The 26,775-nt window shown below is 32.4% G+C and overlaps 1 protein-coding gene across 1 annotated transcript in view; it reads left to right on the forward strand.

Annotated features, from left to right (window-relative positions):
- The window catches only part of LOC127708075 (neuropeptide SIFamide receptor-like), a 46,605-nt gene extending 20,811 nt beyond the window's left edge, over nt 1–25,794 (forward strand). The window contains exons 2-3 of the mRNA XM_052212873.1: nt 20,420–20,519; nt 24,968–25,794. Coding sequence (XP_052068833.1) covers nt 20,420–20,519; nt 24,968–25,724 — 857 coding nt within the window. The 3' untranslated portion in view covers nt 25,725–25,794. The remainder of the gene's footprint in view (nt 1–20,419; nt 20,520–24,967) is intronic.
- Nucleotides 25,795–26,775: the final 981 nt, after the last annotated feature.

Below are 26,775 nucleotides of genomic sequence, written 5' to 3' on the forward strand. Positions count from 1 at the left end.
TTTGGGTTTTTTTTTTCGATTACCCATTCTGACATCGGACTCGGACTTCTTTTAAACTGAGTTTTACTGTGCGTATTGTTATGTATTTGTTTATTAAAAATTTGCTAGTAGTATATGGGGAGGGTTGATATCTCACAAAACAAGTTTAACCCCGCTGCATTTATGCGCCTGTCTGAAGTCTAGAACTTTTAGCATTTGTTAGTCTTGTGTTTTTTGTTTTGTTTCGGTGAACAAGTATACATTATTGTTTAGGGGCCAGCTGAAACCCGACTCCGATTCATAAATTCTATATAAAAACAAACGAAATGCTTGATATAACTCTTAATTTCATGGTTGTAGCATAAAAATGTAATTATAAGAATTAAATGCTTCTGCTTCTTGCACTTGATTTCATATTCAAATATAATGCATGTTTAAATTCGATCTTCTTGGTTTTTTTGTTGTTTTTTTTTTTTGCGCCTTAGCGTTGTTTTGATTATCATGTATACACTGCCAAAAACATTGACAACAACACTTTATAAATTTTATGCGTCCAAAGCTCTTTTCTGGATATACCATGATCAGGAACGCTGATAGCCGAATATTTGAAAACCAACGATGTATGAGAACCAAAACAATTGAAGTGATATATGACCAAAACAGGCCCGAACAATAATAGTTAAATCCATCTAAGGCCATGCAAATTTGTCTGAGGGAGTTGCAACCTTAGTTTCTTAATCATTTATAATTTATAAATGGAAAATTGAAGAAAGGTTAGTTATAAACCGAAGTACTAACTACTGAGCTGATGATAACCTCGGGGACTGATAGTCCACCAGCAGCAGTATTGACTCAGTGATGTAAAAACGAAACAACACTTTATAATTTCTGGATTTATTTCCATCGGGAACAGACTTTGGTACTGACTACATAGCTGATGCAAATTACACTGATGGACATATAAAGCATTAAATAAACGGCAAGCCATACAAGTGTTTATCTGGATTTCTGGATGATCATAAAAACATCAAAAGATATATCAACCGAGTTTAAATAACGTTCACTTTTATGGTTCTTATTCAGCACTTCCCACTAAGAGTCCAATGAAAAAAAAACACAAATAACAAAAAAATACATATTTCTCTCTGCATTGCACTTATTTCTGGAGTAGGATTAACATTTACCAGGTAGGCAAATGGCAAAAGGTTAAGAAATCCAAAAACATAAATCTACTTAGAGATGAAAACAAAAATGGGAAATAATAAGCAGCCAAATCCATCTTAGGTAATCTTTGCCTGAGGAAGTTGCAACTTTAGTTTTAGTAAAGTTACAAAATGTTAAAACTGGAAATTTACAGAGATCGTGAAAAACTTAACATTACAGAAATAAAACAATGATCTAATGCCATTGATATATATTTCCGAGTGTGTTTAACAAACTGTCGCAGCATAAAACATCGCAGTCACTCTCGACTAAAGCCACACAGAAAGCAATTTTCACATCGAAAATGAGTTTGCAAACTTAAAGTTAAAGGCTTTAATTTCAAAATAAATCCAAAATTAGACGTGTCTTAATGTAAAACTTATCAAATTATTCTCACCATATTGTGGGCTATCGGTACGGCGGATCCAATATGATTTGTGTTCTCGATTACTATTGACTATCGTAAATAACAGATTTTGGTCTGCGTTTTCGTTTGCCATTGCAATGCAATGGATTTGGCAATTGTGTACAGCACATTTTGATCTGTGTCATTTATTTCAAAAACCCAAAACAAAAAGTGTCTTGTTTTCACATTATTCCCATATAACGAAAAATCAGTACCACGAATGCAATATGATTTGTGTTCCCTCTTGCTATCGTTTACATCAGATTTGGGTCTCCGTTTCTGATTGTAATCGAAGTGAAATGGATTTTACAACTGTGTACAGCAGATATTGATCTGTGTCGCCTATTGCAAAAACCAAAAACTAGAAGTGTCATGATATAAAAAGTTATTACGTTATTCACACCATATTAAGAGCTACAGGTACGGCGGATACAATAGGATTTGTGTCCCCGATTGCTAATTGCTATCACGTATATTTTGCCTGAACCAAGTCAGGAATATGACAGTTTTTTTCCATTCGTTTGATGTGTTTGAGTTTTGAGTTTGAGGTACAAAAGTCGCTGACATCCGTACGTTTTATGTCATTCAAACATGATGCATTGTTTTAATCATTATAAAGTGAAACAAGACAAAGGTAACACATATTCCATATCATGGCGTATGCTTTCAATTAAACACTTCAATTCAAACATGGAAAGGTGGTCTCAGTGTATTAATGAGCATTGTGGTGTGTATTCGCTATATTTATAACGATAATATAAAAACAGATCAATTTTATTTGAAAGCTTTCAATTATTTATACAACTGTAATATTTCATTTTTAAGATTGTAACTCCTCCATGATTTCGAGAAGCACAATATATAACATATTTCACAGATCATTGTATATATATTTAAAGTAATCATTCTGAAGTTATTGTTAATGCTTGCAGCTGATTTTGAAATAAAACATTTAAAAACTTGCATAGTTTAAAAGAAATTCATTAAAAATGCATATATGTTAAAGATGATTGAGTAAACACAAATGTTTATCTTTGTTCGTAAATAGATTTAAGTTTAAAAATTCAATAATTTATGAATTAAAAAGCAGTTCGGGTATTGTTTTCTCTAGACAACACGCTCTTCCTACAAGAGCCTGGTAGCATCCTTGATATCCGATATGTCTAACAATGCGATCGTCCAAATGGAGCAACTTCTTAGACTTAAGGATAAAGGAGGGATGTGACGTACACAAGCCAAATGATTACCAACGATCATAATAATAATGATAATGATAATGATAACAATTATGATTATAATAATGATGAAAAAGAAGAAGGACAAACTCGCATACGTGTACGTTCAGCGATCACAAACATGTGAAACACTTGGGGAATTCCCGGGCTAATATCAAGTACTCTCGGAGGGTAATATGAATAAAATGTGCGATATATACGTTAATCCGACAACACACAAAAAACCAATGAAACTTGTACATTGGAAAGATTCATATAATATATGCCATATCATCATAAGAAGTTACTAAATTAAATTTAGTGTTTATGTCGATTAGGCATACTAAAAACTCCAAAAAGTGATCGCCGCGAGATGTTCAACAAATTTGCTGGGATTCCAGAAATTCATCGTATCTAATTATTTGTACTGATTGACACATATCACATTAATTTAGCTAGCTTTGATTATTACGTTATTAATTATAAATTCACTACCTCTCTCATATTTGTTTTTCTTTTTTCTTTTGAACATAATTTATCGTTTATAAATTCACATTCCATTTGCAAATTTTAACATAAAGTGATTCGAGGATACTAATAGCTTCACAAATTTGACAGATCGCTGAGAAAACGCGACTCTTTAGAGCTTCATCTTTCATGTCTACGACTTATTTCGGAATGAAACATGCAAAAACACGCAAGAAATGAAAGGAGTTAATGAAAATGTGTTTGGTTGCGTATAATTAATGGGAACATAGATTTCTCAAATGTAACACTTCACATTAAATAAATAACGATGCTGACTGTATTAGAAATTACTGTGCACTAGATATAGCTGTATTGGGCCCTATTACACGGAAAAACCGATCACATTATCTTATAGATGTAACACAATATTTGATGTTTTGGGGTTATAAACAACGACTTTGGATGTATGGTAGTAGTTTTAAATGTTTGGTCAATTGGGACCCGCCCTTTTCTCGCTTAAGCACTATATTTAACTCATACACAGCACTGAGTGCTAACACTTTTTCGTTTGGTTTCTTATGCATGAATGATGCAATATCTAGCACTTATCATGTATGATTAGCGTAAAATAAACGTCGACCAAACAAACATCATTTTATTCTTCGGTCGATTTATTACATAAGATACTACTATTTTTATTTATTTTACTAATTGATCTTTAAATACTCTCAGCGCACCTAGCTTTGAACTATATTGACAATTTTTATCACTAAGTTTTGGTTCGCATCGTATTTAACTTCAAATAAATTTCTTTCTAATCCATTGAACCTCTAATATGGCGTAAAACATTCGCAAGGCATATGTTATCAAACGATATAGACAAAAGACACCAAAAGGAAAATCATAAATCGAAGGAAAACCGACAATACCGTGACAAAAACTACGAAGGGATAAACTGTGCTATAATAAGTTACAGCCGAATGTTCTTGATAATGAATATGCTTAAAATGAACTGTGCTGTCAATGAGGTAGTAACCCAGCGACACGAATCACTATAAGACATCTAGGAAGAAACACAGTCTTCAACAATTACCCTTTATCCGGATTATTTCCCCAACTCGTTTTCTATGCCCATGTCTGTATGGTAGTGATCTTTTAGATTAAGGTAAGCGTAACCAATGTATAACTGAAAATATATTAGGTGAGGGATTACGTTATCAGTAACTACTTTTTGGCATTTACTAGATACACCGATTTGGTTCGGAGGTTTGGCTGTAAAGCGTACTATGAAAAAAGGATTTTACATCCAATTGCTACGGTGAAGCTGTTTATTTAGCTCGTAAATTAGGATACTTGTTGTTCCTCTGTATACACTCTGTATACACTCATTCTTAAAAGTTGTCAATTTATTATAATAATTGTAATATTCAAATCTTTGAATATTGAGTGTCTTTATCAGTACGAACATTGATTTTATTTTTAATAGGTCAATGCATACCTAAACATATGTTGCTATCCAGATATAACATGTACACACGTGATCATACATCATGTCGATCCTTATATTTTGGTATTGCGAATGGTCATGCTTTTCTTACACTTCTTATGAAGTCCGTCGGTGATGTACTGATCGACATTTTCGTCTTGGGGAAAATAGTGTTTTTATCAGTTGAAATAGGGATTTGAACGAACCTACAGTACCTGCGAGTACATTTACATTCAATTTTGTTAGTGTGTGTATTTTGTCTATATGTTTTTGTGATAAGTGCTGACCTGATGGGTCAAGCGTTAAGTCGTTTCCAACTGTTTTTCCGCTTATTCTTATGTTATGTTGCTACGCCACCGTCTCAAGTTTTGGGGGCTACGTTTATCGATCACAAACATATTAAACCCTGCCATATTTTCATTAAAGGTGTCTGTCCATAGCGAAGAAATCTGTACTCCAGTAGCTGTCTTTAAGTGTTGTCTCTCATATTTGTTTTAGTTCATTTTTGTATTATAAGGAACACTCTTGAATTGTTTCAAATTTTATCATACTGGACCTTTTATTGTCCAATATACGGTATGGTGACCTGTATTTGTTTAATCTTTTTCCTTTGGTCTATCGATAGTTGTCTTATTGGCCGTTATACCAAATCTCTCAATTTCTTTATGAATAGTAACTTAAAATATAAATTAAACTAAAAGGACTTAAACTTACATTGTTCTCTTGAATACAATGGGACTATAATGACACGCTGTTTGTTCCTTAGAGAAGATAATTTGGCGGAGCATTACATTCGTTTCATTTGACAAAGTATGGTGATAAATTAACGAAAAATGTTCTCTGAGAATTGAAATAACCCAATGTCATTTTAGGGAGCATTTGGTATTAGTTTGTGAGTTATCATAAGAGCAATTATTGTTTGGCTGAGAAATAAGAATGATGTTCTAGCAAGTCGGTTATCTGTTAACGCATTTGGTCTCGTGGTAAGATAAATCACATGTATTATATTGTGTTAAGTGTTTTTGATTATAACTGTGTCATATTAAATTCTGTATTTATTACATCGTTACGAAAGATGCTGCAAGTGCAAATTTTCAGAGATAAAATAGTAAAAGTAACAATTCAAAAGAATAAAAACAATTGATCACATAAATTATGTACGACACTAGTACAATGTATATAATTTAAATTAAATTACAAATTTAAAAGTATAAATATTTGATATAAATCGACATTATATGGCACTACTGAATTTTCAAAAGCATAAAACGTCTGTAGAACAGTTATTGTAATCACCTTTGACATCTATAAAGGCAATAGTTACCATTGTTCTTCAAAGAATACTCAAATTTCATTACAATAATTGAAATCGCGTCATGGTTAGCATTCTAATGTTAAAGTAAATTATTGCAGTAGTTATGAGGCGCGTTTACATCAGAGATACAAACTTTATTGCGTTTAAAAGCAGCGTAGGACATTTCCACTTTCTTGGGAAAGATATCAGACGTTTTAGCGTTTAATTTTAACCCTTTTTAGTGCCGATGTTTCGAAAATACAGGTAAACGGATTAATCTTCCGCTAAAATGTCCTCTAGAAGTTTTGATTGTTTTCGCAAAAATGTCTCGCACCCTTTCAAAGCGATATGTTCCTCAACTTGCAAGTCCAATCTTAAACCTGCACAATGCAGAAAAGAAATGTAGAATTACCTACCATATCTAACAGTATAACAAACAAAACAAGCCCTATATTCATTAATAATGTTGTGTAGATTATGTCGAAGCTGAAATCTAAATCTCTTTAACACCCATTATCCACAACAAATATGTAAATCATTTCTTTAAAAAAATATTCATCATACTTTTATTCATTTCTTTTTTAATTTGATTGCATGCGTCCGTTGTAGTAATAAGCGAAATGCTTTACTTTGTTGTATAATGTATGAAACATGAGCATGAACTCACTTAGATTGTCAGGGATACCCTACAAAATATATAAAACCAGTGTCGTATTCTGGATATAACTTACGTTAAAACTATTACCTTGTGGCGCAAATGAATTCAAATATAACCTTGTGGCGCAAATATAAAAACTGCATTTTTTTTAAATTTGCGTAAAAACATTGCGCCAAAATGTCAAAAGAAAATTTTGTGTATATATGGCATTAAAACTAGGCTTTTAAGTTGATTTGTTTTTTCATGTTAGCTTCATATATTTATTTTTTATCTTGCCTATTTAACCGTAGTTCAATCCTGGAATTGTGCCTGCAACAACAAAATCAATCTATGAAGTCGTTCATATATCTTGTTAGTGTCAGAATTAATAGTATATAATAAGTATTTGACTTTGCTTTATAAAATAGTCTCGTAAGAGTTCTACTGAATTAATGTAAAAAAGGAGCTAATAACAATGTTTATTATGATTTACTAATCATAAAGTAGGGTCGTTTTACTGAGATCTACTATAATTAATATGAACAGAGGAGGTTAATTTGATGGGACAAAACAATCGCAAATGCGTCACACCACGTGTGTCCACTTATATAGGGTCAGAAATGATCGTTTTTTTGTTTTTTTTATAATTGTTTGTTTTGCTATCCGCTCTTCAATCGTTTATAGTGTTTCTTAATTCACAGATTGTAAACGTCAGAACGATTAGACCTTGCTATTTATATCTTGTATTGGTTTGTTTATCTGGTTATAGTACCGTGCGTATTGATCAAAAACCTATCGATGAAAAAACAGAATCTATCAATTACTATCCGTATTAAGTCCAAGATAAACACTGCAATATAATGAAATCCGTCGACACCAAGTTAGTCCATCGGGAAAAAACTAACATTGTAAGAGCGTATTATCTTGTCGTTTTCGTGTCAAAAAGATTTTCTCAGTAGGATATTAAAAGCTTGAAAGTATGTTTGTTTCTCGGTCCAAGTCTGAATAGTAAGGCACTGAAAAGAATCTCCTGCTATCGTATTGATTAAAGGTAGTTACAAATATGCGAATAAAGTGGAAAAAACAAATATTTTATGTCAGTAAATTAAAAGGGATTTCCTGTTCAGTTGTTACAATCAAGCAACATAACAACCATTTATATAGTGTAATGAACCTGTGTTTCCGTATATTACATAATAAAGCATTTTAAATGTTTCTTAATGCTATAAACTTGTCTCTTTTTAGGACAATCATGTTAATATTAAGCTGCAAAAACATATAAACAGTTTCCGTTAGATGGCCTTGGGCTGTTTTTGGCTCTTTGGTCGGGTTGTTGTCTCTTTGACACATTCTCCATTTCCATTCTCTATTCAATGTTCTTCCTATTTTACACACAATCGTATCACTCATAAATATGATGCCATCAATTATTACTTGTTGTTAAAACATCATATTAACCTTGACAACAGAAGTTATGAGGCGTTCCATTATATGTAGGCGAAATGTCATATCTTCCGTTAGTTCTGTTGTTATTCAGCAATACAAAACTTTATTTTTATTTCACTGTTTTTAACAAGTTATTGAATTTTAAATAAAAGAAGTCTTTATATTGCACAATTGCTCTTGTTACTTTTTAGCCTTAATGGGCCAATGACTTTTGAAGTCTCTACATAAATTTAGGACCAATCTTCTAATTTTCAAAGTGCACTAGAACATATTCTGGCCATTTATTGGTCTAATGAAAGCAAACATTGCACACGTAAAAATACAGTAAAACAAACAATTTTCTTTGATTCTCAAATTAAATTTAACTTAACAATGTTGTCAAACTATTTACAACCCTACTATTTACAAAAGCAGTGGGTTAAAAATATGTAGCAAATTATTCCGAGAACGTTATAAGCTATAAAAATGTATTTATGCCTTTTATGTTGTTCTTCAATTAGTTGAATCTGTTCATATATATAACAGCAATGTAGGACCACCCATTTTTACTATCTTCAATAAGGTGTAATAACAAAAGTGAATTAGTAAACACCGAAATAACAGCACTCAGACCATAATTGAAGACATAAAATTATTAACAGACACGTACAAAGTATCGTAGAGTAAAATGTTTTAAATGTTCCTTTAATACATTGTACACAAAGTATATTATGTATTATTCCAGATTATAGTTTTAAAAGTATGACAATGAGATATATGTTTCTAATTCTAGACATACGAATATCATGGCGTTCAATCTGAAGTACATTTCCTTTTTTTACGATTTTCGCGAAAGGAATTTTGTTTCTTTTTATTTTAATTCGCATTGATCCTTGTCTGTGTTTTGTAGGGTACCACATTGGTCTAATGTTCGATTCCTATTCTTTCTTCACTATTTTTCATGCGGTTTATGGTTATCTGTTAACATACCCGTGTGATGGCTAGTACATTACATTTCCTTTTATATAGTTTTAGTTCGTTCCATTTCAGTATATTTCAAAGTAATTTTATTCGGATATGCTTAACATCAATGCTTCTTTTCACACTTTTCACCCCCCCCCCCCTTCCCCCCCCCCTCCCCCCCCCCCCCCCCCCCCCCCCAAAAAAAAAAAATTTAGATCTATAACAATTCATTAAGATGCATAGTTTAATTTCGGTCTTTTGGTTGTCCTGATTTACTGAGTAGACTGTCAGATTTGGTTGTTGTTCAGCAAACGTTGATTATCCTTTTGTAATACCCCGCAAACAAATGTTTTGAAATATATATTTATCACCCTTTCTGTACAAGTCTCTGTATGTCTGTTTGTCTATGTGCCTTACAAGTGCAACTCCTTATTATAAAGGATATTGGTAAAACTTTACATAGCAGTAGGACACTACTATAGGATATCATTTGGTCCAACACGTTAATGAGGAGATAATCGAATTTAATTACTTCCTTCTGTCTGTCAGTCTGTAATGTGCCTTGTGAGCTCAATTCATAAACAATTACCGGATTTTGATGAAACTTTACACAGTTGTAAACCACTACCTGAGAATGTGGATGAAGAAATATAATCCCGGTCCAACAAGTTTAAGGAAAATAATCGGACTTACTTACTTCAATATTCTTATAGTTTGAGGCGGGGGTATCCGTTCAAGGATTCACTCACAGTCCTTGTTTAGTCTTAATTTCAAGTGCATATCTTTGCATGCCACATTATCTATTACTTTTTCATTTACTTTCTATAACTAGGGGATCTTTGATTTCATCTGGGGTTGTATATGTATACTTTTACTGTATACATAATGTTATTTTGCTGGTACCGATATTCGTGAGTTGTCGTTACAAGTGAACGAAAATAACACTTTGTGAATTTCGTACGTCAGAGTTACTTTAATTTTCAGGATTTATCTTTATCGGGAATGCTAAATCCCACACATTTGAAAGCCCCGGATGTATAAATACGTAGCAACGGTAGGAGCTATATGACAAAAAGGTACCATAAAAGTTTGTACAAGTGTAATATGTTTCTCTCAAGGATTTCGATACGATCCTTGCACAAGGGTATGTATCGTTCAGGGAATTCCATATACAATCTTTGTCACAGGTAAGTTGCTCAAAGGTAAGGTACATGATATCTGTTCGGATATTTACAATTGTGTTCCTTCCTTGTACTTTCAAAGGCTTTATCATAGTCAGTACAGCTATTGAACAGTTGAGGTTTTCATCCTGCACATTGTTTAGTTTTGTTACAATGGGAAAACATGAGGTCAATGCATCTCCTTCATATAAGTATATCATGGTATTTCTCTGGTTGTTGCCAATTGATTAATATTTTTCTTTTAGAAATAATATAACTCTAATGCAGTTTTAACATAGCTTTGATTTTTAACAGAATTTTTTTAATCATTATTTAAAATCGATCAAAATACTTGCAGTCATTAAAGCAATATCTACGAACTTATTCATCTGTTAAACTGTAAAATATCATAATACATTTAGGTTTTATATACAAAAATATGAATAATCAATAACAGCAGCTTTTTGAAAGTTGACAACATAATTATCAGCGCATCATAAATGTATCCGACGTAAAAAATAAGTTTGTAAAATACAAATGTATTTTACTAAATGGTTTGTTCGGGTATTTGGAATCGTCTTAATTTTTTAAAATTATAGTAGATATTTTCATTGCAAAAGCATAAATTTTAGATTTGTTTGTACAAATTATCGCACGTGTCAAACACATAGCAAACTGAGGCGAAACACGTAGTACATGCTGCTTGATTAAAGGGAATAGAGAATATATGTAGTGAAACTAATGCAAAGAATCTTTATTTACCTTCTTGTTGGCACTAACTAAGTTGGCTGTTTGTTTATTTTGCTAATTAAGTGCCAGTCTTTGTAAGAATCAGGCAAATTAGAAAAAATTCACAACATGGCCGAAAAAAGACCAACTACCCTATTTTGAAGGTACCCTCATTCTGAGTTAGAAGTAGTAGGTCTTTCGTTTCTGAGTGTCTGGTAAGTCGGGAAATATCTAAATAAATTTTGGTTAGAATGATAGCAAATTACGGAGTTATCTTCTCTTAATTGTTAATTTCTAGTGCATTTCAACCAAATTATATCTTGAATTACCAGAACAGGGACAGGAAACGAATGTTATATTCATGCACCATTATACATTCTGAACTTCAATTAATGTAAAGCAGAGCGCGTTTTTTGTTTGTCATGTTTTCACCACTGCCTGATTCTTAGGCAGATTGGTACTTTTAAAATTGTTGTTTTAAATTTCTGTTTTTTTGTGTTTTTTTTAGGGGGAGGGGGGGGGGAGAGGGGTATATGAATAGAAATGAGCAAGTGCTCCGTTTATTTTGTAAATATATTTTAAAAAAAAACGCTTCAAGTGTCTCTATGTTATATCATTCGCAGAATATCTTATTAAGTTACATATTTTTTTAAATCCTAATAATACATTACTTGTCAGTAGTTGATTATACATGGAACTAGAATACTTCATCTGGTGTTTACTTTTATAACGAAGGGTGTTTGAATGCTACAGACTAACTTTTATCGTTGTATCTCTGTGTTGCTTGATTAATACATACCTAGCCTGGCATCCTGGTCAAACCTCCTCTTCTCGTCAGTACGTCGAGCAGTGAGCCAGGATCCCAGGCTAATACATACCTAGCCTGGCATCCTGGTCAAACCTACTATTCTCGTCAGTACGTCGAGCAGTGAGCCAGAACCCCAGGCTAATACATACCTAGCCTGGCATCCTGGTCAAACCTCTTCTTCTCGTCAGTACGTCGAGCAGTGAGCCAGGACCCCAGGCTAATACATACCGCACATCTCCTAATTAGTATCAAAATATGTTCCAGAGCGAGAAAAAAAAATGTTCTGCATTGTCAAATGAGCATTGATTTTGTAATGTACTGACCACATATATTTCTTTCAATTGTTCCAACAGAGGACTAATTTCCATAGATTTATTTCACATAAGGGTCATTTTCAAAAAGTCATCTTTACTCCAATTCACAGTATCGCAGATATATTTGTTATAAATAAGACCGTTAGCTTTCTTTATTGAATTGTTTCATATTTTTTCATGTTGGGGCCTTTTATAGCCGACTATACGGTATAGGAATTTTCTCACTGTTGAAGGTCGTACGGTTGCCTATAATTGCTTACATCCACTTCATTTGAACTTTGGTGGATAGTTGTCTCATTGGTAATCTTATCATGTCTCCTTATTTTTATATTTGTTGTCTTTCAATGGTTTGGCATCTATACACTCAGATAACACATTATTGACGCCTGAAGATAGCCAAATATCGTAATTTTGACAGATTTTGGTAAAAAAAACCTGTTCATCCCAAAAATGTTTAAGAAGGACATTCTTAACCAAACGTTTTTTTTTTTTTTATTGAAGTAGAGCTTTTTATTGTCTTTCAGAAGCAAATAACCTCATTTTGATTAAAGAGATTATTCGATTCAAAATGTTTACAAAAACATGAACAATTTGCAATTTTGCATCAACAGAAATTTGTAGCTGACTAACATTTAGATTTTTTGGAAATATGTAAATTGTTAAAAATAGATTTATGTACATGTATATGATATAGACATTTTGCTACTCAAATTCCAGTAGTATTTGTAAACTTTTTAGAATTTGATCCTCCGAATGAAACTAAAACAGGAGAAATCGGCATTATCGCTCCCTAGTGTATACATGTGCGTTAAAGAAACAGATGACGTACATGTACTTTTGACTTCTTATTACGAGTGTTTCGTCAGTAAATCTAATTAACCGTCATGTCTATCTTGAATTGAGATGATTTATTTGTTAAACATAAACATTGATAGATAATACATTTGCACAATTCAACTGAAATGAATTTTGTTTTACAAGAATAAACACTTACTGAGAACTCCTGCAAACGCCGATGATAGTCTATAAAAGACTTGTATGTCTCCACGGACAAATCAAGTCTTTGCCTTCAAAGTGACTTTTATTGATTTATTTTTCCACAAATTTTTTTTATGGCCTATAATACTATAATACTGGATTGTGTTAAATGCTCTATGGTATTTAATAAAAGCAACTCAAGTAAAATCAAATAAAAACATTAAAAAAAGATGACGTTCGGGATTTAAAATTTTATTTTATAATTTTATATCTGTACTGATAACTATCAAAAACACTGTCCAAATATAATAATATTGTATCAAGATTTTGTATTTTCAGTTAAATACTTGATGTAAAGATCAATCGATTATTTTTTTTTCAAATATCCTTTTGATGACGATATCATCGCATTGGAAAACGTCATTTAACATAAACCGTATTTGATGTACTTATATGTACTTCGCTATTATGAAGCAAAAATAGAGCAGCTAACTACTTTAAAAAGAGTATTTTATATATAATCCCTAGCTGTTATATATCATTCAAGAATCAATTAACACCGTAAGCAAATATACATCCCACATATCAAGAGGCATTTGAATTTGATACTTTGCATAGTTTGCCGTAACATCGTCAACGCTTTGAAATATTGGTTTTGTCAAACGTTTTAGAAAAATCTTGTAATCTCGCAAGAATGAAGGTTCCATGTCGGTGGAGAAAAAGTAACTCTGACCAACTTGTTTTGTCATTCTTTTCAGTGAGAAGGAAATGCTAAACAATTTTACCAAATCTTTATATGAGTAGTTAAAGCAACTTTTATTCTTCAAAACATCTATAATTATGTTGTCGAATGAAACATTTCTGTCCTCTTTTCCTTTGCCAGTTTATTAATTTAAATGTACTCAAATCTAAAAGCCAATTGTAAATTGTGCTATAACCATTAAGTACTACGACCTCTGTCAAACAATTTGTAATATTTGCTTTGTTTTTATATCAATTTTATAAATGATGATAATGGTTCATAACGGGGATAAACCCTCCAATCTGCGTTGTCAGAAATTTCGAAAAACCATCATGCGTTGCTTTTTTTGCATCTAGCATAAAATGTATTTAAAAAAATCCAACCACCCCAAATGTTCGTGAATAAGACTGTTTTGCTTCCCTAAATTTAAATATGTGCGAAGCGGAACTGTCCTGGTAGGAAGCATAATAAAAGTTGTGCATAAAACTAAACTCCTTCAGGCTTTAAAATTCGTAATTGATTAAAATTACAAGGTAACTATATGTTTACTAAGAATCATGTATTATTTCAGAATAGATTTTTTTATCAAAGACAATTTCTCATTTCATCTTCAACACGTGCCTTCATTACAAAGAAAATAATTACATAATCATTGTAAACACGCATGTGAGGTTTGTCCTTGTTCAAACAGAAGAAAGACAACAAGACATGTGAATAGATTTGACTGAAATTGACTCTGCTGAGTAAATAAATTACAAAGCTTTATACTGTTAACAGAGGGATCAAAATATGAACTGAACAGTAAATACCTTGTTTTGATGTTGTTGTGGTTTTTTTTTGGGAGGGGGGGTAAGCGTATCACATTGATGGCAACATGTCGTTGTGGTAGTTTAGTATGTGTATTTAAATAAAATTACGCTTCAAAAAAATTATTCAGTCATTTTTCCGTACTATTTTTGCTCTTGTCAAAACTAAAATTACATTAGAACAAACAATATGCAAAATTGATTTTTTGCATGATATACATGTATACACAATCAATATAATTTTCATAGTTATTACCAAAAAAAAGGTACAGAAACTATAACAAGAACTTTTAACTACACACTAGTATACTGCTTGGTTGTTAGTCCTGGGGGTATCACCGCTGAAGCCTTGGTCATAATTTGAACAAAAAACATAGACAAACGGTCATCTGTTGTCACCAGTAGGGTTTTTCGGAAAATTTGTTAAAGAAAAGGTTCGAATTCAAGATTAAGGATGTTCGCTCCTCTATTTCAAAATAACAAGCTTTTTAAAAAGACTGTAATACAAGAGGGACGAAAGATACCAAAGGGACAGTCAAACTCATAGATCGAAAACAAACTGACAACGCCATGGCCAAAAATTAAAAAAAAGACAAATAGACAAATAATAGTACAGATGAAACAACATAGAAAACTAATAAAAGACTAAGCAACACGAACCCCAACAAAAACTGGGGGTAATACATTGATAGTATATGAATACAGGAACTTAAAAAGCAGAAAAAAATGAAAGGTTCGTGTCCTTGTTTTTGAGATATAACCGATTGAAAATTTGGAGGGAAATGATTCTCTCTAGATTTTTCATATTTAACATTAGCGCTTTTTTTTTCTTTCAAAAACGATGAAAAATTAACAAGAATGTAAGCAGATTTTCAAAAATTGCTTTTTGAACGGTATGTAATAAAATTATGAAAAAAATGTAGGAGTTAGCAAGAAAATATTTTATTGGCTGTACATAGATTAAAAAAAACAAGAGGATGCCGAATATCTGAAAAAAAAGTCAAAAGAAGAGTAGCAAACATCCTTTAAAAAGAGTAAAATAGCTCCAATAAATCTCTCACAGAATAACTACCTCCGTGTAGACCTTTTTAGCTCACCTTTCGAAAGGAAATGTGAGCTTTTACCATCACTTGGCGTCCGTTGTCGTCCGTCGTCCGTCCGGTGTAAACTATTTCAAAGATCTTCTCCTCTGAAACTACTGAACCAATTCCAACCAAACTTGAGGTGAATGATTCTGATGGTATTTAGAATGAGGTCTGTGTTTTATTTTCTGTTTCGTCAAAAAACATGGCTGACATGGCTAAATATAGAACATAGGGGTAAAATGCCGTTTTTGGCTTATTTTTCAAAAACTTAAGCATTTAGAGCAAATCTATTGGAATAAAATTGTTCATTAGGTCAAGTTCTAACAGCCCTGAAATTTTCAGATGAATCTAACAACCCATTGCTAGGTTGCTGCCACTGAATTGGTACTTTTAAGGAAATTTTGCAGTTTTTGGTTATTATCTTGAATATTATTATAGATAAAGATAAACTGTAAACTGCAAAAATGTTCAGCAAAGTAAGATCTAAAAATAAGTTTCATGACCAAAATTGTTAATTGATCCCTTATGGAGTTATTGCCCTTTAAAGACAATTTTACACAATTTGCTTATCATGTTTTCTAACTTTAAAAAATCTTCTCCTCTGAAACTACTGAACCAAATTAAACCAAACTTAAGCTGAATGATTCTTAGGTTATCTAGAATAAAGTCTGTGTTTTATTTTCTGTTTCCTCTGAAAACATGGCCGCCATGGCTAAAAATAGAACATAGGGTAAAATGCAGATTTTGACTTATATCTCAAAAACTGAAGCATTTAGAGCAAATCAGACAAGAGGTTAAAGTATTCATTAGTTCAAGTTCTACCTGCCCTGAAATTATCAGTCAAATCGGGTATCTAATTTTTAGGTTATTGCCCCTGAATTGACGATTTTAAGGAAATTTTGCAGTTTTCACTTATTATCTTGAATATTATTATAGATAAAGATAAACTGTAAACAGCAAAAATGTTCAGCAAAGTAAGATCTACAAATAAGCTTTATGACCAAAATTGTCAATTGACCCCATAAGGAGTTATTGCCCCTTTAAAGAAAATTTTTCACAATTTGTTCATCTAGTTTGCTTACTTTAAAAAAAATCTTTTCCTTTGAAACTCCTGAATCAATTTCAACCAAACTTGGACTGAATGAGTTTCAGAGTATCTAGTATAAATTTTGTATTTTATTTCCTTGTATGTCAAGAAACATAGCCACTATGGCTAAAATGGAACATAGGGGTAAAATGCATTTTTTTGCTTTTGAAGAAAATATGACATATACAAAGAACATTTAAATGGCATTTTTAAGCCACGCATTAATATATATTGAAAAGCAAAAATAATCATCAATGAAAGATTTAAGCAAAAAATTAAAGGTGAGCGATTCAGGCTCTTGAGAGCCTCTTGTTCCATTAGCTATCTTTTTATGGTTCTTTTTAGAAACAAATCCATTGTATTTATTCTTCATGAGCTGTGTATACCGATGTTGTTCTTGGTGAATAAATATCCAGAAATGATCACAGCACGCTTTTAAATTGGATCGGTTTCACCTTCATCTGTTTTAAAGAATAAAATTGAGAATGGAAATGGGGAATGTGTCAACGAGACAACAACCCGACCAAAGAGCAGAAAACAGCCTTAATAGACTATCCTTAATCTAAAGGCTACGGTCAAATGGCAGATACGGAAGCATCTAGGTCTACCAGTTGTGATCTTACAGTTGCGCTGCGGTATTAGCAAATAGACATTTGTAAAAGCGATGCATACTGATAACTGATTAAATAAAGCTTTCTTTATTGTGCAATACATATAATGTCAATAATATTTTACTATCACCTATATTGATATACAAGTGTAATTAAATTTGATATTTACAGTAATCTAATTTTTCCAACTCACGTCAAAGCAATATCCGCTCTACCAACCCGACGAATATAGCATATGTCATCACCCGACTGATTAAAGGAAACAAAACACCTAGTGTAAAACCATCAGACTCTAATTAAATCAATTAGATAATTATTATAAATGATAAACACACCTTGTAAAAGATCAATGTCTATTTCTTTTGATGAAACTGACGATGACTCAGTAATCGTCCCATCCATATTGGAGGGTTTATCACCGTTATGAACAATTATCATCATTTATAGAATTGATATAAAACAAAGCAAATATTACAAATTGCACGGTAAAGGTAGTGTTACTTAATGGTTATATCGTATTGAAGATTTGAGTACATTAAAATTAATAAACCCACAAAAAAACTGTCACACAAGTTTTCATTTTGGTATATATTAAATCGTCAAATACAAATGTAGCATTTAAAAAAACTCAATAGATAACAGACTGAAAATTGTGTACGCCAGACGCGCGTTTCGTCTACAGAAGACTCATCAGTGACGCTCGAATAAAATTAGTTAAAATGCGAAATATCGTCAAATAGTATTTCGAAATCGCTTTTATACAATTATCTGAAATAGAAAAGAATACCATTCATTACTGAGCCCTTCGTCCACTTCTTAACCACAAAGATACCAATTGTTGTACTCGTGTCATACACTTCTGATAGAGAAATACAAAACTGGTTAATGGTCATTTGCTTTGCATTGAGATTGAACTTTAAATTCACTTTTGTTGTCGGCATCAATTTGTTGGCCGCAAAATCGAAGACAGTGCATGTTTTTCAGTGTCACTAATGCTTTTACCATAAATCGATTAATTGTTCTAATATCCGCTGAACTTATGCAACTCTTGTCTGTCCGCCGTATTGAGCCTCCAATATCACAAAAAAAGTCATGTTACAAGGCAGATATTGGACCAAGGGTTCTAAAAGGTCAAATTGAAGTGATCTCTTTGAACGATTCATAGATGCCACCATGACTTAACTGACCTTTATGGATTATCTATGACAGAGATGACCATGGATAACTATGTTCAATTTGTCTTAGCAACAATTGCATCATCTCTAACCATTTATGTCATGACCAAATGCGAGTTTATATATATAATTTTTAATCTTTCTTCGATATGTCGATGTTTTCGAATGACCTTATGTCCAAATAACCAGTTAAGGCTTAACATATACAGGAAAATAATGACTTTACGTTACATTATATCTTTAGATAAAGATGTCGCTTACAGATGTTATGTATTCGTTTAAATCGTGCTGGCCAATAATGCTACTTCCAAAGGGAATGTTAAAAGTTGAACATTTCTAGATTGAGATCTGCTATCAATGCTAATGAAAAATTGATAAGAAATAGACACCTAAAACCTAAAATCAAAATAAATCATAGAAAAATCTTATAAAACAAACATTGGTCGTCTTCTTAACGGGAATATATTATATAAATATCAGTCAAACACTAAGACTCATCTTGGTAGCTGTAACTATCAGTAGTTTTATAAATTGATTCCTTCTGAACAAATTTGTAAATATTCTATTGTTGGAACATTTCTTGCCATGATACACACTTTTAATGTTGACTGCTTTACGTGGGAATATTGCGAATTCAGACGTATTGCATTTTAAAACGAAAGTATTATACATTTATAAAATTAAAATAAAATGTAAATCGAAAGCAACTTTATGGAGAAAAGAAGTGCTCCCAACTAGAAGTACACTTTACCCCATTATTCCATAATAGGGCACATTTGAACTTAATTTACGAGTGTCAATTAATGAAATTCTTGTTCCTGCAATTATCTTAGAACATTAAATCACTGTTTATGTTTCCCTGCATGAAATGCTCGTCATTGGAAATATGTGAGAAGTACTAAAGCACAGAATTTCTAACTTCAAATAAGGAAACGGCCTGCACTTAATTGTTGCCAACATTAAAATTTAAAATATGCAAAACGTAGGTCATTAAATTGTATGTACCTGCGCAATTCTAATTGAACAATATGTAATGATACTTTACCTGAAAAATAAATGTATTTAAAGAGTCATAAACATTCATTTTTTTTATTTTGTTAATAGTTGTTGCCATCTATAACCAGCAATTACACTTCATTATAACCATCCATTTGCATGTACATGTATGTATTCAATCACGTAATATGGTTTTTCATGGAAGAATTCTAAAAGGTTTCTTACGTTAATGGAGTTTGAATTATAGATACTTCCGTTTCAAACGTTGTGATGAACATGACTATTGTATAAAATAAAACGATTTACGGTTTCCGGAATAAGTGATTGGAACTAGAAAAACAGAGAGGACTATTTTTCTTTCTAAATATATAGAAATGTTGATCATAACTGGTTGTATTGTGTCTGTTACTGTTTTTAAATTGTGTTTCAGTTCTGTTAATAAATGTTATTACAAAACATGAAAATGTCAAGAAGCACTAATACATAAGTGAAATCCTTAATATCTATACAAATGTAATGTATTGTTTCAGACCTTTTGACTTTCAATTCACCTCGCGCTATCAATGTCATTTTGTTTACTATACAAATATCATTTTCTGAATGCTTTACTTTCATCACAATCTAACCTTCAACTTTCGAAAATATCTAACGTCTAATGTTTCTTTTTCTGAATAAACTTATTTAAAATCGTGTTTGGCATTGACTAAATACAGTTTGTCTCATGCTATTTCTTCCTGTGTTTCCAATTTTTAATGTCTTCTCTACCAAACCGTATAAAATGTTGACATGTGTCTTAATTTTTTATCGAACCACGTGATTATTGACACTATGCGTTTACTTTTATTTTATATAGAATGGCGATATGGAGCTGTCATGTGTAAGGTTACTCCGTACCTTCAAGCTGTGTCTGTTTGTGCATCTGTGAATACTCTGGCAGCAATAGCCGTAGACAGGTAAAATATTGTTTATTGATTGGTAGTACAAAACAATTATATCTAATGAACATTGTCCTTCGACAGAACCTACTATCGTTTTGTTAAAAAAATGGTAAGATAAACCAAAAAACAAAACAAAAACAATCATTATAGTAAATCATTCATAAATCCAACAAAATACATTAAGCCTGAAATGTTATTGAGTATTGAGGTGTTACAGGTTCCTTTTTTTTTTTGTTAAATGTATAGTGTTTTAAATCAAGTCAAAAATCATGTTTAACCCCGCCGCATTTTTGCGCCTGTCCCAAGTCAGGAGCCTCTGGCCTTTGTTAGTCTTGTATCATTTTTAATTTTAGTTTCCTGTGTATAATTTGGAGTTTAGTATGACGTCCATTATCACTGAACTAGACTAAGTATACATATTTGTTTAGGGGCCAGCTGAAGGACGCCTCCGGGTGCGGGAGTTTCTCGCTGCATTGAAGACCCATTGGTGGCCTTCGGATGTTGTCTGCTCTATGGTCGGGTTGTTGTCTCTTTGACACATTCCCCATTTTCATTCTCAATTTTACATTGTATCGAACAATTTATAACGGATGTTTTCCTGAAAATACATTGATTTTTCTTATTGCTGTTTGGTTATATATTCTTCAATGTTTGGTTATATCTGTCCATTTATTGGGTCTTTATCGTACTTGCTGACTTTCTAAACATTAAAGAATATCATGCAGTCAAGTTTAATATCATACATGTAGTACTATCTAAAATTGATTAAATCAAATTAGAAATGTTAGTGAAATACGAAATCATGTAAAACACATAGCGAGCTCTATTTTATGGATCAAATCGAACATGCAGAGCGTATTATTATTTTACATTGAACCAACAAGTTGTTATTAATGTATAATGACTCAAAAATGAAAGGCATATGCCATCCATGTTAGAGAAAATAGAACTACAAGAAACGACAATACTATTAGAGGGTCTGCATGTATTTTACAGAATAGAGAATAAGGGGCAAAAAGTGCAAGATAAAGAGCAAAATTTTCAAAGAATAGAGAAACATAGTATAAAAAAAGAATAGGGAATAATGGGGTGTTGAAATATGATAAATAGAGAATAAAGGGCAAACAATAATGAATAAAGAAAAATGACCTAAAAAATTAAAGAATACAGAAATGAGGGAACCCCATCCAGACCCTCGTATTATTACAATGCAGAGTATCATTATCTACTCAACAGTTGCATGCATGGTTGGCAATCAGCATTTCCCCATTATAATTTTATTACTATGAAGGCATTGATTCATTTAGATATCACGTAAAATTGCATTGTACTGTCTTTTATTCAAAAGTTTAGTTATGTATAAAAACATAGCTATCTCGTACTCACAAAAAGCGAAAATAAGTTATGCAAAGTATACACATGCATTCCCCATTTCCATTCTCAATTTTAAATATAATTAGAACTTAAAGTAAATATTTAGGATAAAGAATTTAGTATGAAGACAAGTTCGAAGAATCTAATGAGAGACTATAAAATAAGCATGTTTGTTCCGAAGTACTTTAATGGCACATTTCAGTTTCCTATTGTTAACATTCCTGAGGTTTTCATCTCAAACTAAATTAGACATTCAATACCTTGAAATACGAGATGACATCACATGGCAGATAATTCTTACGTGTAGATGGCTACATGCAATTATATTGAAATACGTGGTACATTGAACAAACTAAATAGCAATATTTGTGTACACTACAAAAGTTTTAAACGTTACAAATGTTCTACAAATGGGTCTTATTGCATTTATCAGGTTAGAATAAATGGGTTAACAATCTATCTTATTAGCTCACCTGGCCCGCTCACCTATCTCAAAAGGGCCAAGTGAGCTTTTCTCATCACTTGTCGTCCGTCGTCTATTGTCGTCCGTCGTCGTCGTCCGTTAACTATTACAAAAATCTTCTCCTCTTAAACTACTTGGCCAAATAAAACCAAACTTGGCCTAAATCATCCTTAGGGTAGCTTGTTTAAAAAATGTATCCGATGACTCCGCCCATTAACCAAGATGGCCGCAATGGCTAAAAATAGAACATTGGATTAAAGTGCAGTTTTTTTCTTATATCTCTGAAACTAAAGCGTTTAGATCAAATCTGACAGGATAAAAGTGTTCATTAAGTCATCTATCTGCCCTGAAAAACCGTTGATGGGTTGCTGCCCCAGAATTAGTAATTTTAAAGAAATTTTGCAGTTTTTGGTTATTATCTTGAATATTATAGTAGATAGAGATAAACTGTAAACAGCAAAATTGTTCAGCAAAGTAAGATCTACAAATAAGTCAAACATAACCAAATTGTCAATTGACCTCATAAGGAGTTATTGCCCTTTAAAGTCAATTTTTCACAATTTTTCGTAAATTTTTGTAATCTTTTACAAAAATCTTCTCCTCTGAAACTACTGGGCCAAATTTAACCAAACTTGGCTTAAATTATCCTTAGGATAATATCTAGTTTTAAAAATGTATCCGATGATCCCGCCCATCAACCAAGATGGCCGACATGGCTAAAAATAAAACATTGGGTAGAATGCAGTTTGGCTTATATCTCTGAAACTACAGCATTTACAGCAAATCTGACATGTGGTAAAAATGTTTATCAGGTCAAGATCTATCTGCCCTGAAATATTAAGACGCATCAGACAACCCGTTGTTGGGATGCTACCCCTGAATTGGTAATTTTAAGGAATTTTTGCAGTTTTTGGTCATTATCTTGAATATTATAATAGATAGAAATAAACTGTAAACAGCATAAATGTTCAGCAAAGTAAGCTCTACAAATAAGTCAACATGATCAAAATTGCCAATTGCCCCTTCAGGAGTTACTGACCTTTAAAGTCAATTTTTCACAATTTTTCGTAAATTTTTGTAATCTTTTTCAAAAATCTTCTATACTTAACCTACTGGGCCAAATAGAATTAAACTAAGCCACAATTTTCAATAGGGTATCTTGATTGAAAAATGTATCCGATGACCCTGTCATCCAACCAACATGGCCGCCATAGCTAAAAATAGAACATAGGGTTTACTATAGAAGTCTATGGGAAAACTGTAAAAAAAAAACAATTTCAAATGGTCACAACTTGAAAACTAATTTAAATAATGATTAGGGGTCTTCAGTAACTATTGTAAGACTACAATGGGATGACCTGCTTTAGATTTAACTACTTGGCTGAATTAAACCAAACTTGGCCACAATCATTATTAGGGTATCTAATACTATTTATTATGATTTAAACCTTATTTTACATGATTTCCAAAACCACAGTAGATACAGGTGAGCGACACAGGCTCTTGAGAGCCTCTAGTTTTTAATTTGCCAAGTCAATTAACAATGGCAAATTTGACCTTAGATTATCGCAGTTCTGTGTAATCATTTGGTTTGTAAGCTTTAAAATTTTAAACTTGATTAGCTTTAAACCATCGACCTTGAGGGTTCCTGCAGGCGATAATCACAGTTTTTCTTTTTATCTATAAAATACTCTCACAGTTTCTTAGTAACAGTGCGTTTTTTTTTTGTGAAAACAGAACACCTTTACTTTACGAAGTTGTGCATGTATCAAAACGACATGGCTATGATATTCACAGCAAAAAATATTCACAACTGAATTACATTTATCAGGACGACTTTCTGACTCGGCGATTTTTTAAAGCGCTTTTTAAGAATGATGGTTCCGGTCAGTTGATACATAAAAGACCCGATGTGAATACCAAATAAAAACGAATCCTTTTTAGAATAACAGAAGGATGTTCAGAAAAATAAGTCAATTCGCTATATGCATATCCTATTGAAATCGGGTAATCCATGATAATTTTTTATTTGCTAATCAGATGAAAGAAAGTGGACATGCAAGCATTTAAATAAATTTCATAACAAATAAATGGATGATTGTTAGACCTCGTAGACCTCCGCAACAAATATTACTTGTATATGCAGGACGATATCTTGTTTTTCTTTTAAGGTAGTAGTGTGCTCGTTCTAGTTTGTTCCTATCTGTTAATTGCAGAGAAGCAGCATATAGTAAATGTCAAAGTGCACTAAACAACAAGGGCGGTTTCAAAAATAGAAAGTCAAAATTTCTATTGACCAATCAGTAAGAAAACACGTAATCCATAAAGTGGCGGAAACACTTACCGGTATTTCCGAAGGAACCACCAAATATTGCAGACAATAATAATCATACAATTTTGGGCATATGAATACAAATTAACTTTGTTAGGTTTCAACATGATTGACATACTCAATTTCAATATGAACAACACTTAGTATTCACCGAAAAATAAGAAAACGATAAAACACTTGAGTTGCCTTATGACAGTATATACATGTAAAACACATAAATAGATACAGAAAATAGATATGCATTTTGAACTGGTTAAAATGTGAATATATCTAATTATGCAATTTCTATTTCAGGTACTTAGCCATTTGTTATACATTTAACTATAAAATGAAGTGGAAAACATCCAAATGTATCATGTTTGCTATATGGATATTTTCTCTTATCATCTCGATACCAATGGCTTTGTTTTACCAGCGATATGTACAAAGCGGTAGCTTATTGTATGTTTGTGGTGAAATGTGGGAGAATAAGTTTCTAGAAAAAATATACTTTGTTGGAATTTGCATTTGTTGTTACGCTGTGCCATTAGTTCTGATCATAATTTGCTATTCATTGATTGGATTTCGTGTTTGGAATAGGAACGCCCCTGGCGTATACAAGTCCAACGGAGTAATTCACAAGTCGAAAGTAAAAGCAGTGAAGATGCTAACAGTTGTTGTTGTGCTGTTTCTGTTTTCCTGGCTACCGCTTTATATTATAAAATTCTTAATATATTTCCAAATGGACGAATATGATAACCTCGACTTCGTCCGTTTACTTAACAATTACATTGTACCTATTGCTCAATGGCTTGGACTTTCAAATAGTGGTATAAATCCAATTATATACTGTTTATTCAGCAGAAAAATTCGGATTCGAATTAAAATGATGGTAAAATGTTGTAGATATCGTTTTTATGATGACAATGCAGCAGTTGAAATCAACAAACAAACGAAGAGATTTTCCAGCACACGTTATTTTTCCGTTGACTATACCAATGGTCAGGTGGTACTAAGACCGCACAAACACCGGAAGTCCGGCTCAAAGAAACAAACTAATATATACGATTAGATAATAATGATTACATCTTGTGATTTCTTTGATATAACTTGATTAAAATAGTATCTTGCTGTCAAGAATATATTTGGTTTCTGATTTTCCTAATTACCGGGTCACATGAGACCCGTTCTAAAAAGTCATACGCTGCACGTCACAATAGGGTAAATCTGTTTCAGGATTCTCATTGGTAATATTAGTTATTCCGTATGTAGTAAATGGGGCTTAAAGTTTGTTAACGTCTGACTAATGCCTCGTTCACACGTACATTTAATTCGAATTGAATTCGAATCGAATGCGAATCGAATTCGCTAATCGCGTTCACACACTCTTCTTTTTTAATTCGAATTGATTCGAATTAGCTAAATCGCATTATCCAATTCGCACTAGAAATGCGTTTTTGTTAATACGAATTAAAAGTTAACGTCGTTAGGACAGTAAAGCGAATTTGACGCACATTGCAATGCGAATTAGAATTTACGTTTGGACGTTAAACGTTTCGAATGCGAATTAAACTAATGCGAATTAGTTAATGCGAATCAAATTCGAATTACGTGTGAACGCAGCATAAGTAATATTGTGGTGCATCTTTTATATGTGAGCGTATCCGTAAGTGAGGACGGAAAAATCATGATAGTAGGTCATGTAAATGAAAGTGAAGCGTTCAATCAATTAAAAAGTGAAGTGTTGAATCGATATTTTAATGATGCAAGGTCAAACGCAAAATGATTCAAAGTAAAAGAGGGACGAAAGATACCTGAGGGACAGTCAAACTCATAGATCGAAAACAAACTGACAACGCCATCGCCAAAAATAAAAAGACAAACAGACAAATAATAACACCAGATGACACAACATAGAAAACTAAAGACTAAGCAACACGAACCCCACCAAAAACTGGGGGTGATCTCAGGTGCTCCGGAAGGGTAAGCAGATCCTGCTCCACATGTGGCACCCGTCGTGTTGCTTATGTTATTACAAATCCGGTAAATAGTCTTATTCGGTAGGTCACATTCGTGAAAAGGGAAGGGTATTGTAGTTACGACATAAGGAACATATCCGATAT

Source organism: Mytilus californianus, unplaced genomic scaffold (assembly GCF_021869535.1).
Source record: "Mytilus californianus isolate M0D057914Y unplaced genomic scaffold, xbMytCali1.0.p SCAF_7, whole genome shotgun sequence".
NCBI lineage: Eukaryota > Metazoa > Mollusca > Bivalvia > Mytilida > Mytilidae > Mytilus > Mytilus californianus.